Source organism: Canis lupus, chromosome 8 (genome assembly GCF_003254725.2).
Source record: "Canis lupus dingo isolate Sandy chromosome 8, ASM325472v2, whole genome shotgun sequence".
Classification (NCBI taxonomy): domain Eukaryota; kingdom Metazoa; phylum Chordata; class Mammalia; order Carnivora; family Canidae; genus Canis; species Canis lupus.
Window position 1 is genome coordinate 72,942,123 of NC_064250.1, and position 16,677 is coordinate 72,958,799.

The 16,677-nt window shown below is 70.7% G+C and overlaps 2 protein-coding genes across 7 annotated transcripts in view; both read left to right on the forward strand.

Moving 5' to 3' along the window:
- Positions 1–9,524, forward strand: part of MTA1 (metastasis associated 1) — a 29,266-nt gene extending 19,742 nt beyond the window's left edge. For 3 of the 6 annotated variants that reach the window (XM_049113565.1, XM_049113564.1, XM_025442667.3), the window contains exons 8-21: positions 757–859; positions 1,488–1,587; positions 1,847–2,035; positions 3,021–3,095; positions 3,271–3,329; positions 3,635–3,750; positions 3,995–4,146; positions 4,239–4,428; positions 4,551–4,640; positions 5,687–5,839; positions 5,993–6,028; positions 8,521–8,552; positions 8,641–8,792; positions 8,903–9,524. In XM_049113565.1, coding sequence (XP_048969522.1) covers positions 757–859; positions 1,488–1,587; positions 1,847–2,035; positions 3,021–3,095; positions 3,271–3,329; positions 3,635–3,750; positions 3,995–4,146; positions 4,239–4,428; positions 4,551–4,640; positions 5,687–5,839; positions 5,993–6,028; positions 8,521–8,552; positions 8,641–8,792; positions 8,903–9,053 — 1,598 coding nt within the window. In that variant the 3' untranslated portion in view covers positions 9,054–9,524. Of the gene's footprint in view, positions 1–756; positions 860–1,487; positions 1,588–1,846; positions 2,036–3,020; positions 3,096–3,270; positions 3,330–3,634; positions 3,751–3,994; positions 4,147–4,238; positions 4,429–4,550; positions 4,641–5,686; positions 5,840–5,992; positions 6,029–8,520; positions 8,553–8,640; positions 8,793–8,902 lie in introns of those variants that run through there. The other 3 variants (XM_025442668.3, XM_035719557.2, XM_025442671.3) reach the window with 3 other exon arrangements.
- Positions 9,525–11,780: 2,256 nt separating this feature from the next.
- CRIP2 (cysteine rich protein 2) lies at positions 11,781–16,281 on the forward strand. The gene is made up of 8 exons (XM_025443256.3): positions 11,781–11,916; positions 14,398–14,492; positions 14,610–14,667; positions 14,902–15,042; positions 15,116–15,184; positions 15,264–15,358; positions 15,593–15,650; positions 15,736–16,281. Exons 1-8 carry the CDS (start codon positions 11,787–11,789, stop codon positions 15,801–15,803), a joined length of 714 nt encoding a protein of 237 aa, XP_025299041.2. The 5' UTR covers positions 11,781–11,786; the 3' UTR covers positions 15,804–16,281.
- Positions 16,282–16,677: the final 396 nt, after the last annotated feature.

The window sequence follows — 16,677 nt, forward strand, 5'->3', positions numbered from 1 at the left end:
GCACACGCTGGCTGGCTGCCCTGGGCGCGGGCTCTCCCCAGGTGTCCCCTGACCGGCCGCCCTGTCCTCTGGGAGCAAGTTTGCTTCATCAGAAGCTGTCGTGCCTGCCGGATTGTGGGGCTCTGCCCCCAGCTGTGCAGGACACAGCCCCCCAAACGAGCCCCGACTCTGGCGTCTGCAGGCTGAAGAGCGGCCGGGGGTGGTGGCCCTCCTGGAAGAGGATAAACTGAACTGTGGTCTCTTTGGCACTGCGAGGGGTCCCGGCGGGCAGATGCCCACGCCGGATGCAGCCATTGTCCCGTGTCCTGGTCGCAGAGCGCACTGCTGCTGCCGGGCTGCCGGGCTGCCTCTGCCTCAGGAGCCTGATCCAAGCCAGAGCCAGCCTCTGGCACCCCCGTTGTCACACCTGGCCGCCCGGGGCCCACGGCAGGCCAAGCCGTCCCGGGGCTCCCCCGGCCCCTGAGCCTATCATCAGACTCCGCCAGCCCCCAGCAGGCAGGCCGGGGCGGCGGGGGGAAGAGGGGGCTGCTGTGTTTGCAGAGGTGAAAATCCGCTGCGAGCCGAGTATGCCTGGAACTGTGCGTGCACGCCTGCTGCCGCCTCACCTGGGCTCACCGCTTAGCGCAGCGAGTGGCCCTCGGGCCCACTCCCAGGACCCCGGAGGCCTGCAGAGCCCTCGCTCCAAGAGGCCTGGCCGTAAGCAGCGGGGGAGGGCCTCGGGGTCACGTTGGCGTCACCGTGTCGTGTTTCCTATAGGTGAGGAGGACGGCCGAGACCAGTCCAGACTGGAGACCAAAGTGTGGGAGGCGCACAACCCGCTCATAGACAAGCAGATCGACCAGTTCCTGGTGGTGGCTCGGTGAGTTCTGGGCACTGGGGGCAGCCAGGGTACCGCCTGGACCCGGGCGCTGGGGCTCAGCAGCTCCCCTGGCCCAGCCCTTGTCTCCCTTCCTGGAGGGTCCCGGGGGCAGCTCCCGGCTTTGGGGGCGGGACCTGTGCACTTGCATCACCCGGGGCCCCCCACCTGCAGGGCCTGAGCAGGCCGGGCACAGGCAGGGCTGCAGGCTGGACGGGGATGCTGCCATCTCTGGATGGGCTGCGGGCCGCTGCCCTGCAGACCGTGGGGAGGTGGCCAAGGGACGTGGCTCCTACGACCCAGGGTCTTCGGGCCACAAGGGAGGCAGTGCTCCGAGGAGCGGCGTTCCCTCCGGCAGGCCCCCAGTGGAGCCCTGAGCCCGGGCCAGCAGGAGGGGAGTCCCTGTGTGGGTGCGGGAGCCCCATGCCCGGGGGCGCCCGTGGATCTCAGCTGGACCCGAGCCTGTGGAAGGGGAGCCCCGGGCAGCGGCTGAGTCAGACCTCTGTCCCGGGTGTCCCCGCTCTGTCCCTGGGGCCTCCCGGCGGCGTCTTCCTGTATCGCTGTGCTGGGGGTTTGGCTGGGGCGCCTCTGTGTCGGGCTCCAGTGGTCACTGTGCCCCCACCGCCCCCAGCTCCGTCGGCACCTTTGCGCGAGCCCTGGACTGTAGCAGCTCCGTCCGGCAGCCCAGCCTGCACATGAGCGCCGCGGCCGCCTCCCGGGACATCACCTTGGTGAGTGGGCCGGGTGCGGGGATCTGCACACAGGTGTGCTGCTGGGGCCTGCTGTGTCCGGGCCACGTTTCCCCCTGGGGTCTCCACGCCAGCCAGGGCAGGCTGGGCGAGCCGTCCATGCCCTCCAGGAGAGCCCAGCAGCTCGTCCTGGGAGCGAGCCCCTCGGAGGCCCCGGTACTCCCGGACCTGCAGCTGCCCCTGGGACTGTCGTCTCTCCTCTCGGGCGGTGGGCCTGGGTGACACCTGTGTGTCCTGCCAGTTCCATGCCATGGACACACTGCACAAGAGCGTGTACGACGTCGCCAAGGCCATCTCGGCGCTGGTGCCGCAGGGCGGGCCCGTGCTCTGCAGGGACGAGATGGAGGAGTGGTCGGCCTCCGAGGCCAGCCTTTTCGAGGAGGCTCTGGAGAAGTACGGGAAGGACTTCACGGACATTCAGCAAGACTTCGTGAGTGCCCCCGGGTGGGCTCCGGGCCCCTCCCAGCACCGCTGTGCACCCCCCGCCCCCCGAGTGTGTGTGCGGCTCCCGGGAGGGCTGGGCTGAGAGCTGCTCCTGCCGCAGGCCGGGGGCCCGTGCTGGCCCGCAGTGTCCTCCTGGCGCCAACACCTGTGCCGCCTTGAGTTTGTCGGTTGTTGACCCACAGGGCTTCTCCCTGTGCGTCCTTGTCTCCTGTCCCTTGAGAGTGTCCCCCAGGGAGCCCTTGGGATTCGCAGCGCGGGCAGGGCCTGTGCCCTCCGGGACCCCCCAGCCCCTGTGCTCAGCTGAACACGTGCACTCACGCAAGAGGCGAGCGTGTCTGTCCCGGGGGGGGGGGGGGCGCCACAGGCCGGCCGGCATCTGCTTAGGAGCGGCCCCCGCCCCAGGTGGGAATCTTGATAAGCCTCGGGAAGGTGGAAGGGACCCGTTCAGGATAGAGAAGCCTGCTGAGGCCCCCGAGGGGCAGAGCGGAGAGCAGAGTCTGACTCGCTCAGAGTCTGATGTAGGATTAGTTCGCTGAGAGCTTCCCCGAGAACGACAGCCAAGGGCGCCCGGTGGCTCAGCGGTTGAGCGTCTACCTTCAGCCCAGCTCGTGACCCCGGGGTTCTGGGATCGAGTCCCACGTCGGGCTCCCTGCAGGGAGCCTGCTTCTCCTTCCGCCTGTGTCTCTGCCTCTCTCATGAATAAATAAAATCTTAAAAAAAAAATGACAGCCAGAAGATGGGGCTGCTGGGAACCCTTGGGCCAACTTGCATAGCCAGACGCTGGCGGAGGCCACGGGGCTGGGACCCCGACTGAGACACGCTGGCCCCTCTGCCACCGCTGAGCACTCGAGGTGTAGGCAGGGTCTGAATCTGGGACACGACCAGGCGGGTTTCTGAGTCACGGCCATGCGAGGGAGGGGTGCTTGGCTGGGGAGGCCCCCCACGTACACATGCCGCCCCCTGTCGCGCAGCTGCCCTGGAAGTCCCTCACCAGCATCATCGAGTACTACTACATGTGGAAGACCACCGACAGATACGTGCAACAGGTGAGCGCCCCCACGGGGACCCCGCACCCCACGGGCGGCCCTTCCCCCTCCCACGCCCCGAGGTGTGGACAGCCATTTCCCTCTTGAGCCCAGCAGGGTGGCCCTTCCCCCTCCCGCACCCCAAGGGGCGGCCCTTCCCTTCCCACCGTCCTTGACATCAGTTCCACGTTTCCAGAAACGCTTGAAAGCGGCTGAAGCGGAGAGCAAGTTAAAGCAAGTGTATATTCCCAACTAGTAAGTGCGTCGTGCACGTCCTCGCCGTCCCTGGGGACCGTGGGCTGGGTGGGCCGGGGTCCTCGGACCTCTGGCCGCCGGGCGGGTGGGGAGTGGCTCTTGTAGCACAGGCTCCAGGACTCGAGCCCACCTGGCCCAGGGTTCCACTCTGAGCCCAGCACAGCTCTGGCGGCCAGAGCTGGGGTGTAGACAGGGGCTCGAAGTTCTCTGCAGCCGCTTCCAGGACTGGCGGGGAGGAAGCCGGCGCCCCCCGGCGTGGCCGCGAGGCGCTCCCGTGACGTCCTGCCTCTCTCCCTTGCCCTAAGTAACAAGCCCAACCCGAACCAGATCAGCGTCAATAACGTCAAGGCAGGCGTGGTGAATGGCGCGGGGGCGCCAGGCCAGAGCCCTGGGGCTGGCCGAGCCTGCGAGAGCTGTTACAGTAAGTGCCCGCCGCCCGGCATCGGGGCCCACCCGCAGCGCTGGGCGCCCTGCTCCGTCCCGGGGTCCTGGCCGGGGGGCGGGGGCCACCCCTCCCGGGAAACCCTCCTCGCGGGTGTGCGGGGGGCCTGGGCCCGCGGCGGGGCGGGGCGGCTCAGCGGGCGGGCGGGCGACACTGTGTAATGCTCTCTGCCGTCACTGGTTCTGCTTAAGGACCCGTCTATTTCCAACTTTGTTGTCCGTAGCCGCCCAGTCTTACCAGTGGTATTCTTGGGGTCCCCCTAACATGCAGTGTCGCCTCTGCGCATCTTGCTGGACATATTGGAAGAAATATGGTGGCTTGAAAATGCCAACCCGGTTAGATGGAGAGAGGCCAGGACCAAACCGCAGTAACATGGTAAGTGGGCACCCCTCCCCGCCCCCACGCGTGGCCGGGCGCCCGGCCCGCGGTCATGGCGCTGTGTCGGGGCGGCGCGCCCCCTTCCGCAGAGCCCCCACGGCATCCCAGCCCGGAGCAGCGGGAGTCCCAAGTTTGCCATGAAGACGAGACAGGCCTTCTATCTGCACACCACCAAGCTCACCCGCATCGCCCGGCGCCTGTGCCGAGAGATCCTGCGCCCGTGGCACGCTGCCCGGCACCCCTACATGCCTATCAACAGCGCGGCCATCAAGGCGGAGTGTGAGTGCCGCCCCCCAGCCCCGGGCTCGGTCCTCGGAGGAGGGGCTCACCAGCGTGCGGGGCGGCTGGCGGGTATGGGGGTTCTGACCCCGGGCTCCCTTCTGTGTGCCGGGCCCCCACAGGCACGGCCCGGCTGCCCGAAGCCTCCCAGAGCCCACTGGTGCTGAAGCAGGCCGTGCGGAAGCCCCTGGAAGCTGTGCTCCGGTACCTAGGTAAGCCTGCCCCGCCCCAGCCCCGCGTGGGCAGCCTGGCAGCGGGCGCCTGCAAGGGAGGGAGCCGGCCTCCGTGCTGCCACCGAGCCAGGCCTGGAGGGGCCCTTGGGGCCTGAGCTGCCGTGGCCCCCGGCACGTATTTGTATTTGTATTGCTTTGTATTGCTGCAGCGCGTGGGGGCTTGGGGGGGTCCAGGGGGGCCTGGGGGGGGTCCAGGGTTTGGCCGCACGGACTCAGGACGGGCTTCGGGCATCCACTGCAGACACCTGCAGGATGGTTCTTCACCCCCAGCCCAAGCGGACGGCCCATTGCCGCGTGAGCAGCACACATGCCTGGTCTGCAGCCCACGGGGGGGTCCTCGGCTGGCACCCCTGGGCTCGGCTTTGCCCACTGCTCAGCCAGCCATGGGCGGCTTGTCCTGGGGGCTCACCAGGGTGCTTGGGGGCAGGAGGGAGCTGGCCCCTGTGCTGGGCTCAGGGCGGGATCGTGAGTCAGTCCCTCCAGCGTGGAGGTGGCTGACCTTCTGTGAAGGACATTCCAGAACCATGACCTAATCGCGTTCCACGTGGACACAAGTGGGTTTGGCGTCATCAGATGTCTAGGGTCTGGGTCGGGGGGCTGGGCCTTGCCCCATCTTGAGAGCTACCGGGGCCCGGGGGGGTTGCTTGGCAGGTCCGAGCCTGAGCCTGCGGCCGGCCGGCGCTGAGGGGGGGCGTGGCCTTGGCTGGGCCAGCCTGGCAGTTAATTCATCACCTGGCCGGCGGCCAGCCCGCTGCCATCAGCTCCGGTGGCCTGGACCTAGACACCTCTGATGGGCCTGCTTGTTTATGGGCCTGTGTCTGGAGCCTGGAAGCTGCTGGCAGTCGCCCAGTGATCTGTGGGGCCCAGGCCCGCCTCGCTCTCCCCGCTCCTCGGACACCCTGATGGGCAGGGCCGGCGGTGTGCTCCCCCGGCCGGCCCCGTGGTCGACCTCCATCGGGATGGGCCCCGGGGGCTGCTCGAGCCATTCCCTGGCCACAGTGAGCCCCCGCTGTTGCTCCCAACAGAGACCCACCCCCGCCCCCCCAAGCCCGACCCCGTGAAGAGCGTGTCTGGCGTGCTCGGAGGCCTGACCCCGGCCAAGTCGGCCCCCGTCATCAACAACGGCTCCCCCACCATCCTGGGCAAGAGGAGCTATGAGCAGCACAACGGGGTGGACGGTGAGTCTCCGGCGGGGCGGCCAGGCGGGGCCTCCTCTCTGGGCCGGCGCGGCCTGCTGGCCTGGGGGTGCCCGGCCGGCCCTGTCGCTGCCTCGCCCGCGCCCGCTGATGGTGTTCTCTCTCCCTCTCTCTCCCGCCGTCGGGCGCTGGCAGGCAACATGAAGAAGCGCCTCTTGATGCCCAGTAGGGGTAAGGCCTGCGGCGGCCGCTGGCAGGGTTGCTGCGCGAGCCCCCGTGCGCTGCCTGTGTGTGCTGTACCCTTGCGTGCATGGTGCACGGCGGGCGGCTCAGGGCTCGCCCAGGGGCCAGTCCACGCGGGCCGGGCCGCACCCTGCTTCCCCGCGCTCCCCCGGTTCCCCTGTCGCTGGGCAGAGAGCCAAGTGCGGCCTCACGGGTCCCCCATCGCACGCACCCGAACGCCGTCTCCTTCCCCGGGGCCTCTGGCTCGTGGGGTGTCCCCTCCTTCCCGGCCCAGTGCCTGGTCAGTGGACTGTCCTTGCTCGTGTAGCCCTGGTGCCCCCGCCGCCTGCCTGTACTGTCTGCCGTCGCGCTGTGACCGCCCGCATGCCGTCAGCCTCTGCTCCCGCGGCTGCCCGCGCTGTGCCTACGACCCTCCTGTGCGCCCTGCCGTGGGGGGGGGGGCTTTGGGACCCCGGCCTCTCTGGTGGGGGCAGATAGGACCGAGCTGTGGGCCTGGCCGGCAGGGCTGGGGGAGGCACGCAAGGCCCAAGGGAATGTCCAGGCCAGGGCCTGACGGGGAGGCACGCGGGGCCAGGTGTCCCAGAGCAGAGGCAGCACGCTCCGAGTGGGGCCGGACGCCCAGGGGAAGGGGGGAGGCTGGCGGGGGGGAGCAGGGGCCATGGGACCCTGCCGCCACCCAGTGCCCCGGTGGTTGGCGCTTCGGGAGCGGGCCTCCTGATCGTCCAGGCCAGTGCACAGTCACTGCCCCAGTGGCTCAGGGCCTGGCTTTGCCCCCTCAGCTGGGCGAGGGGCATCCACGGGCTCTGAGACCGCGCCACAGTGAGGTGCTAAGAGGGGTGGCCGTGGTGGCAGCGAGGGGCCTGTGGGCCCCGGAGGCTCTGGCCCCCCAGCGTCCGCCCGCAGCGGGATCCGTGTGGAAGGGAGGCAGGGACAGGGGAAGCAGGTCAGAGGCCCTGCTGACGGAGGCTCGGGGTCATGGTGCGGGCCAGCGAGCACAGACGTGCCCAGAGTTCCTGCTCACACAGGGCTGGGGAGCTGCTGCCAAGGAGTGGGCCAGGCATGGGGACCTGCGAGGGGCAGCAGGCAGTGGCCATCTGGCCTCGCCTTGCCCTGGGCCCTGCCCCCTGGCCTGCCCTAGGCCCCCGGTGCCCGGCTGTCTCTCTTCGTGAGCCCCTCCGTGGGGGCTCCTGCCTCCTGGCCGCCAGCCCCCCACGGTCAGCCCCCCATGGTCAGCCCCCCACAGGGCCTGCCACGGGCCCTGGTGCTAGTTAGCAGGTATCTTTGCTGTGCTTTGGGGCTTTGTTTGCAAAAAGCCATTAACGAGCGAGGTGGATAAAGTTAATTTGCTTCTATCGGTTTGTCCAAATTGACATGTTTGCGCATCTGCTCGGGTCCAAGCATGAGGGTCCCAAGGGCGCCGTTGCTGGGCGCCTCCCCCAGGAGCCCTGGCGCCACCCACAAGCCCTGCAAGCAGCGGCAGCTGGCCTCCTGAGGCGCCCCCGGGCAGCCCGCGGGCAGGAGCTGAGCTCTGGGCCGGCCCGGACCCTGGCACCCTTGGGGCCTTAACCCACTAACCCAGCCCTCCAGGCGCATCTGCTCCGCACCCGCCCTCCCCGGCCCGTGGCAGTGCACGTGCTCCCTGGCTAACACTAACCGTGTGTTTCCTTCCCTCCGCACCCGTCGCTCTGATAGGCACTTACCTGGGTAAGTAGCGCCGGGCCTGGGGGCTGCGGGGCTGCGGCAGCGGTGGCCTGTCCCTCCGCCCTGCCCAGGGGCGCCCCAGGCTAGGAGGTGTGCGGTGGGAGGGCTGGACAGCTGCACGCAGGCGACAGCCTCCGCCAAGGAGCGTGCTCGGGAAGGGCTAGTTCTGGAAGGCCGCCGGCAGGCCAGGCTCTCGTGCTCCCACGGGCCGCACCGTGTGCTCGCGTGCACGCTCACTGGCGCAGGCGGAGCCGGGGGGCAGTGGGGTCATCGGGGGTCACCTGGCTTCTCTGCCCGGGTGCCCGTGGCCGGGGCCTGGGGGCGTGTGGACCACGGCCTGGGAGGGTGCCCTCTCGAGCCGGTAGGGTGGCCGCGCCTGTGCCCTGGCCTCTCCTAGAAGCTTCCATGTGCTCCTCCGGGGCAGCCAGCCCCAGGGTCAGCCAGGGATGCTTGATGTCCCTGGGGAAGAGGCGCAGCGCTGCCCGAGGAGGGGCGGCCCCCCGCGGGGTTCTGGTACCACCGTGTTGATAGCCGGGCGAGGCGTTGCCTGGCTACCGCGTAAACCCGGCCTCGTCTGTGGCGGCCCAGCCGGGCAGGCGGTCTGCGTGCCAGGGACCGGGCCGTCACACCGGGACGCCTGCCTTCTGCCTGGAGCCCCAGGAGCTGGGGGGGCTCCCGCGGCCTCAGGCTCGCCCGGCGCGTGTGCTAGGCCGTGGCTTGAGGGGACGCAGCCCCCGCCCTCAGCTGCAGGCCTCACGCCCTGTTCCCCCTCTTGTCAGGTCTGGCGAACCACGGACAGACCAGGCACATGGTAAGAGGTCGAGGCGGCCACGGGGCTGCGCGGCAGAGCCCGGGGTGGGGGGGTGCGGGCGTCCCCCTCACGCCGCCCCTTGCCGCAGGGACCAAGCCGGAACCTCCTGCTCAACGGGAAGTCCTACCCCACCAAAGTGCGCCTGATTCGGGGGGGCTCCCTGCCCCCCGTCAAGCGGCGGAGGATGAACTGGATCGACGCCCCCGATGATGTGTTTTACATGGCCACCGAGGAGACCAGGTGGGGGCCTCCCCGGGGCGGGCGGGGGCGGGCGGGGGCAGCTCCCCGGGCTCCCCGGGCTCTTCGGGCTCCCCCGGCACCCCCGGCACCCCACGCCGCTCTGTTCGCAGGAAGATCCGCAAGCTGCTATCGTCCTCGGAGACCAAGCGAGCCGCGCGCCGGCCCTACAAGCCCATCGCCCTGCGCCAGAGCCAGGCCCTGCCGCTGCGGCCGCCCCCGCCGGCGCCCGTCAACGACGAGCCCATCGTCATCGAGGACTAGCGCCCGCGCCGCGCCGCCGCCGACCACAGCCCGCGCCCCCGCCCGCCGCCCGCCCGCGCCCGCCCGGTTTTGGTAGCGTCCCCCTCCCGCCCCACCGCACAGAAACTGCTCCTCCGGGACGTCGGGAAGAGGCGCGCCGATTCCCAGGACGCCCAGGAGTCGTTTTTAGCTTTGTGTTTACTTTTTGGCCGGAGCGGAGCCGAGGAGCCGCCCTGCGGGCCCGCACCGCGCTGCGGGCTCGCGGGCCGGCCGGAAGTTTTGTTGTGTTCTGTTGAAGGTGCCATTTTAAATTTTATTTTTATTACTTTTTTTGTAGATGAACTTAAGCTCTGTAACTTACATCTGGAATGTTAGGATCGGCATGGCCAGCGGCCGGCCGAGCTGCCTGGTGGGGTTGGCCCCTGGTCTTTTCAAGTAATTTTCATATTAAAAAAAACAAAGAAAAAAAAACTCATAAAAAGAAAAAGCCAACTAGCCCCTCCCGTGTCTTGTGTCCCCTCGTCCCCCGCCTTGCCTCGGGCGTCCAGGCTGTCCCCGACCCCCAGCACCGCAGGGCAGGGGGGCAGCTCCGGGCCGAGATCGGGTCCTCAGACAGGAACACACGTGAACACCGCGTGCCCCGCGGCTCTCCTGGCCTCCAGGCCGGGCTGGGGCTTCTGCTGGCCCCTTGGCCCCTGCCCCCCCACACCGGCCCTCTGTGGGACCTGGCCCAGTGACCCCCTGTCTCCCGTGGAGGTAGGGTGCAGAGCTCGGGGCCCTCACACAGCGGAGCTGAGACCCCCTGTGTCTGGTGGAGTCGGGGGGTGGCCTGGACCTGGCCTGGGACCCAGGCGGGCAGGTGCCTGGCTCCGGTGGCCCTGTGGCTCCTCTCCCACCAGGGCGGCCAGCATAGCTGGGTCAGGCCGGCCCCCCACCCTGCTCCTGGCACAGCCCTGCCCCAGCTGTCCGAGGATTTCTGCCCAGAGCCACAGGGCCAACCAACCCCCAGCAGGTGTGGAGTTTCCAAAGTGAGAATTTGCTCAGATTTCAGCAAATACGTTGTTCTCAGAAATTCTACCTCTGGCCATACCTCTGCACCCACCCCTGCAGGCCGGCAAGACAGGGGCAAGCTGTCTAGCCACCGGAGAGAAGGGTCTGGGGGGGACACCTCTCACTCTGTGCCATGCCAGCTGGCCTGGAGGAGGCTGGGCTGGGCCCTCCTGGGGTGGGGCCCCCTCCACCTTCCTCCCTGAGCTCTGCCTCCTCCTCCCCCAGTCCCACCCCTGATGCGTGCACATCTCAGCCACGGAATTAAAATAGAAACTACTTGTGCTCCCCCGCTGGAGACAGATAAGGGAGCCCTGGCCTCCCTGGAGCCCGTGATGGGGCCCTGTAAGGTGACAGGCCGGGGTGTTGAAGATATGGCCCACTGGCCGTGTCGTCTGTAGCCCGGGTACTCCCACCCTGCCCTGGGACAGCTGCCCTGGGACAGCTCAGCCAGGAGCTGAGCTGACAAAGACGAGCTTCCTGGGTACCTCTTCCAAACCCCTGGGGTCTGAGGATGGGGTAGGGATCCCTCGGGCCCTCTCCCCTCCTGCACACAGACCCGCAGAACCTCCAGAGCCCCCACCCGCCGTCGAGCCCAGCCCGGGGTCCCTGCAGCAGAGCCTAGCCGGTCCTGTGTGCTGTTTACCACCAGTGTTGCCAGGATGCCGAGCCACTGTGGCCCCGGGAGGGGGGGGACCCTGGGGGTCTCTGTGGGCCCTGCCCGCTGCTCTGCACCCGCTGCCCTCCATCCTGCTCGCTGGGAGCCTGTCTGCCCTGGCCCTGCCCTTGCTGCGGCCCTCGGTGTCCATTGGTCCAGAATGGCCCTGTCACACCAGGGAGGCTCTGGTGGTGCCCTGGGACTGCGGCTGGGGGCGGGGCACCTGTCCCAGGGCTGTCCCTGCCGAGCTGTGCCCCATCGCTCCCCGGGCAGGGCTGGGCCCTGGGCCTGTTGCACACATTCCCTACAGGAGCCCCCCGACGCCCAGCCTCAGCGAGGAGGGGCCCGTGGCTGGCCGCCCTCCCCGGGAGGACCGCTGAGGCCTCCCCACCCCCATCTCCCGCCTTGTCTGGCACGGGCCGGAGTCAGGGTGCGGCCGCGAAGGGGGGCTGGTCAGGCTGGTCAGTCAGGCTTGAGGGGACCACATGTTTCTGGGCTGTTGTCCTCACGGGAATGGCAGTGGCCAGAGGGCGAGAGTGCGGGGGTGCTGGGCTGGGCTGGGCTGCCCGGGCTGGGTGGGGTCGGCGCGGCGGGGCGGCCGGAGCCCCGCGGGGGCCCTGAGACCCGCGCACCCCGTCCTCCCGCGTCTGCGGCGGGTGAGCGCTTGGGGGCAGCGCCTGCCGCGGGTCCCCGCCGGGTCCCTCCGACCCGCACCCGCCGGCCGCGCCCGCCCGGAATCCGGCTCCCGCCGCTCCCGCCCGCCGCGCGCGTCGCTATGGAAACCGAGCAACAAAGGGACGCGGGGCGGGGGGGGGGCGGGTCCCGCGCGGGGTCCGGAGCGCGTCCCGGGGCGGGCTCGGGCCGAGGCCACCGCGCGCAGGGCCCGGAGCCGGGGGCCGCGGGCCCGCCCGTTGCCATGGACACGGCGCCGCGCGGGCCTCGGGGCGCGGGGCGGGGCGGCCCCTCGCGGCGCGGCAGGTGCGCCCCCGTCCCCCCGCCCCCCGCCCGGCGCCGCGGGCTCCCGAGGCCCCGCCCCGGCCGCGGAGCCAATGGGGCGCGGGCGGCGGGCGGCGGGCGGGGCGGCGCGGCGGCGCGGAGACGGGCGCGGGCGGCGGGCGCGGGCGGGCGCAGGGACCATGGCCTCCAAGTGCCCCAAGTGCGACAAGACCGTGTACTTCGGTGAGTCCCGCGCCGCCGCGGAGCCCTTCGCCGCCCGCCCGGAGCCGCGGCCCCGAGCGCGGGCGCCCAGGCGGGGGCGGGCGGGGCGGGCGGGGCGGGGCGGGGCGCGCGGGGCTCCCGGCCCGGGGCGCGCGGGGTCAGGCCGGGGCGGGGGGCGGGGGGCGCCCCGGGAGCCCCTGCGCTGCGGCTCTCCTCGGCCTCCGCGCGGACACGTGGCCCCGCCGCGCCCCGCCCCGCCCCGCCCCGCCCGCGACCCCGCCCGCGACCCCGACCCCGACCCCGACCGCGACCGCGACCGCCGCCCCGGGCCGGGCCAGACGCGCTGCGCCGGGGCCCGTCCGTGCGGGGGCGACCTCGGCTGCAGGCGCTGCGAGTCCCAGCGCGCTCCCCGCCCGCCCAGCCGCCCCCACCTCCGCGGGGCCACAGCGGCCCGGCTCCCGCCCGCAGCCCCGGGCACCTGGCGCCCACCCACCCCCGGTGCCCGGCCCGCCGCGCAGCCACTCTCCGGGCTGATTCCCTCCCTCCCGACGTGGCCTGGGCGGCGAAGTCCTGCCCCTGAGCCTCCCACCAACCCGGCCCCAGAGGGACTAGCGGTGCGGGGGGGCAGGCAGGGGACCCTTCCCTGGTCGCTGCGGGGACAGCGGGTCTGCAGTGGGGGCTGGACAAGGTGGAGGAAGCCACTTGGCCTCCCTGCCCCCGGGCGGGAGAAGGAGGTGGAGGGTTGTTTGCTGTTCCCAGAGGGGAGGGACCGGATTTGGCCGCGAGTGCTTCTGCCCTGGCTGGGAGCCTAGGGGCTTCCGGCTGCCTCCCCGGGAGCTGGCCCAGCCCTCCGTCCCCATCCCCGTCCCCGTCCCCGTCCCCGTCCCCGTCCCCATCCCCATCCCCGAGGGGGCTCATCCCTGGGGGTCGGGGTGGGGGGCGGCCCCAGGGTCCTCCTGCCATCCGCACTGCCTGCGAGCCTGCCCCCGAGCCTGCCCCCCGGCCAGGCCAGGGCCAGCTCGGGGCCCTCCAGGGCTGGCGGACAGCCGTGTGGACAGGACGGCCGTGTGGACAGCCCGGAAAGCCCGGAAAGCGCTTCTGCCTGCTTGGGCGGTCGCCGGCTCCCAGCAGGAAACAAAGGCAGCTTAGACCCGGCTGGCTTCTGTCCTGGGCGGGAGGCGCTGGCAGAGGGAGGGGGGCCTTTGGGCTGGGATCCTGCCCATCCCCCAGTCACCCCCCCCCCCCAGCACCAACACCCTTATGCTGAGTGGAACCTGGGCCAGGACACCCAGACTGACCGAATGCCTCGCCTTTGTGTCCCAAACAATGTGCAGCAGCCCGGTGGGGAGCCGGTCCCTTCCATGCCACTGGACCCAGTCCACTCCATCCTGGCAACTGGGCTGCTACTGTGCGGCCCCCTACCCACCCGGTGGCTCTCAGGGTCGTCCCCTGCCCCCGTGTGGCCCTGTGCTCAAGCTGGCCAGTGTGGCCTGGCCCTGGCGGCCCTGGGCTGCAGCTGCCACGGCCATCGCTGGCCAGCAGGAGCCCTGGGAGAGGGAGTGGGGCTGGCAAGGGACCCAGGACACAGGACCCCGTGGGCAGAGCGGCCTCGGGGAAAGGGGTGGGGCGGACGGGGTCCCCGAGGCTGGCCCTGGCCTGGCTGGGCCCAGCAGGTCCTGCCAGGGCCGTGGGGAGCTAGCACCTGGGGCCCCGAGCCTGGGGCGCCAGCAGCAGCACCCATGGGCATCTGGGAGCAGGGAGTGAGCCGGCCAGGCCGTCGCTGCCCACCCTCGGGGAAGCCGCTGGCAGCGTGCGCAAGGGGGGCCCAGGAGGCATCTGTGGGGCCTCGGCCTCCTGCTGGAGGGCCCAGGCCGCCTCACCTCCTCCGCCCTGAGGTTTCTGCTCAGACCCCTTCCCTTCGGAATTCCGGCTTGGCTCCGGCCTTTCTTCCTGCCCTCTCCTCCACCGCCCTTCCTGCCCCGCTCTCCTGGGGGGGCCCCACGCTTCCGCGCATTGGGAGGTGGCCCAGCGGGCGGGGTGGGGAGATGGGGGGTGACTGAGCCCTTAGTGGCCAGGCTGACCCTGAACATCAGCCAGCAGCTGGACGCAGTGGGGCGAGGGTTCTCCCCATCTAGACAGGTGGGCATCCTGCCCCCCGGGGTGGAGCGACCAGAGGCTCCGTAACCCTCCATGCCCCCTGCTTGCGGGCCGGGGCAGGGGGCCTCTGGCAAGTTAAGGCCCAGCTGGAAGGGTTCGGGGACCTGGGGGGGGGGGGCAGGTGTGTGAGTGTGAGGCAGGTGTTTGAGGCAAAACCTCAAACCCGGGTCATCTCAAAACCTAAGGTGCTAGGGCTGGGACCCCGCACGGGCAGCGAGGGTGACCAAGACCCAGCAGGGGAGCAGGGACTCCGAGGAGCAGAAGGCGGTTCTGGCGGGGGGCGGGGCAGGATGAGGGCGCTGCAGCCCTGGCCCTGACACCTCCCCCGGCCCCCCCTGCCCCCAGCGGAGAAGGTGAGCTCCCTGGGCAAGGACTGGCACAAGTTCTGTCTCAAGTGTGAGCGCTGCAACAAGACGCTGACTCCCGGGGGCCATGCGGAGGTGAGCCCCCTGCCCTGGGGCTGCGGGGAGCAGGGCGGGGAATCCCGGGCTCCCCCACCTTCAGGCCGGGTCTGTGGCTGCGGGGTCCCAGCCCTCACCCGGTGCCCCCCTGCCTAGCACGACGGAAAGCCGTTCTGCCACAAGCCCTGCTACGCCACGCTGTTTGGACCTAAAGGTGAGCTTGGGTCACCCTCCTCAGCCTGCGAAGCCTCTGGCTCCGGGAGGCCTGGCCCCTCCCCACAGTCCCCCCCATCCTCCGTGCCCTTCCCAGGAATCTAACCCGGCCCTCGGCACCCCCTGGGTGCCGAGTCCTGACCCCACAGCGAGGCCGCGAGGGCCCTTTCCTGAGCGGGTCAGTGGGGTGCGCGAGGCCGCCCGCCACTCACCCCACAGCGCCCGCCGCCCGCAGGTGTGAACATCGGGGGTGCCGGCTCCTACATCTATGACAAGCCCTCTGCTGAGGGGCCGCAGGTCACCGGCCCCATCGAGGTGCCTGTGGTCCGGGCTGAGGAGCGCAAGGCGAGCGGTCCGCCCAAGGGGCCCAGCAAAGGTGGGCTGGGTTCCGTGTGGGGGGCGGGGGGTCCTGGGGGGCTGCCCTGCCCTCACCGCTCGTCCCCCCCCAGCCTCCAGCGTCACCACGTTCACGGGGGAGCCCAACATGTGTCCTCGCTGTAACAAGAGGGTCTACTTTGGTGAGTGACCTCGCCTACCGCCAGGGGGTGGGGGTCTCCCCAGGAGGGTCCCCGGCATCACCGTCTCCCCCCTTCCCAGCCGAGAAGGTGACGTCCCTGGGCAAGGACTGGCACCGCCCGTGCCTGCGCTGTGAGCGCTGTGGGAAGACGCTTACTCCAGGCGGGCACGCGGAGGTGAGGGCCCGGGCAGGGGTGTGGGGCGGGACGGCGGGCGGGTGCTGCCCCCCGGCGGCCAGAGGGGAGGCATGCCGCTGCAGAGCATGGGCCTCCACCGAGGCCCGAGGCGCCTGGGCCTCCACCCAGCGGGCTGCAGGTCGCGGCTTTGAGATCTTGAAGGCCACGGCCGGCCGAGGGGTGTGTGGAGGCGGCAGGTGCGGGACTCGCCGCCCACCCCCGTTCCGCCCGCAGCACGACGGCCAGCCCTACTGCCACAAGCCCTGCTACGGAATACTGTTTGGGCCCAAGGGTGAGTGTCGCCAGGAGGGTTGGGGTTGGGGTTGGGGTGCCCCGCCCCGCCCGGCTCCCCGCCACCTTGCCGCCTCTCCCCGCAGGAGTGAACACTGGAGCCGTGGGCAGCTACATCTACGACAGAGACCCCGAGGGCAAAGCTCAGCCCTAGGGCGAGGGCCCGTCCGCCTCCCGCCGGCCTGCTCCGGAGCCCGCTGCTCGGCCCCGGGGGCAGCCGCTGCCCAGCCCGGCCCGGCACGTCCTGCCTGCAGGCCCCGGTGCCGCGGGTGGCGGCCTGCCTGCCCACGCCTGTTGCTCTGGCCGCCCCTCGCCCTCTTGTGTCCTCATGGTCTGTGCCTCTCCTCTGTGTGTCTCGTGTCCCTGTGTGCCCGTGGCCCCGGTGGGTCTCCCTGGGGTGGCCACCCCACACTCCCCCTCTCGCGGCCCCAGGCCTGCCCCACAGTATTACTTCTGCTTCCCTTGCCAGTGACAGCCACAGCCACGCTCTTCACGGTGTTCCCAGGGGGGCACCGAGGGCGTCCGTCAGGAGCCCTCCGCCCACCTCCCGCACCGCCTTGCAAACGCTTGTCTGACACGCGGCTCACACTTACCGCTGAGATTTGCTGTCAATAAAAGGTTTGAGGATCGGGGGACCTAGTGCTGTGTGTCTGGCTGTGGGATGGACGTGAACCCAGGACGGCATCTCTGTGTCCCATCCACGGGTGCTTCCGGCACCTGCGGGCGGGCTTCTGCTGGCGCTGGGGTCCCGCTCCCCGGGAATGCCAGCCGTGGGCACCGGGGCCGGGAGACGCCTGGTTCCCTCGGACCCCGGGCCCGGGAGGGGTTAGCATGGGAAAGAGCCCAGGGCCTGGCACGCGGAGGAAGGGGGGCAGGTGGCCAGAGGAGGGGCCGTCCATGGGTGTGAGGGAGCTGGGGGGGGGACAGAGGGCCTGGATGGGGAAGGGGGGTGGTCATTCGTGGGGGACAGAAGGCAGGCAGCGTGGGGCTAGGACCCGGGGCCTTGAGTGCCCTGCTCAGGTGCTCCT

Excerpts from the sequence above, each read along its gene's own strand:
- CRIP2 (XM_025443256.3), top strand. The coding sequence starts at position 11,787 with ATGGGGCGCGGGCGGCGGGCGGCGGGCGGGGCGGCGCGGCGGCGCGGA. Across the intron at positions 14,493-14,609 it reads CTCCCGGGGGCCATGCGGAG|CACGACGGAAAGCCGTTCTG; the intron begins GTGAGCCCCCTG and ends CCCCCTGCCTAG. Across the intron at positions 15,043-15,115 it reads GCCCAAGGGGCCCAGCAAAG|CCTCCAGCGTCACCACGTTC; the intron begins GTGGGCTGGGTT and ends GTCCCCCCCCAG.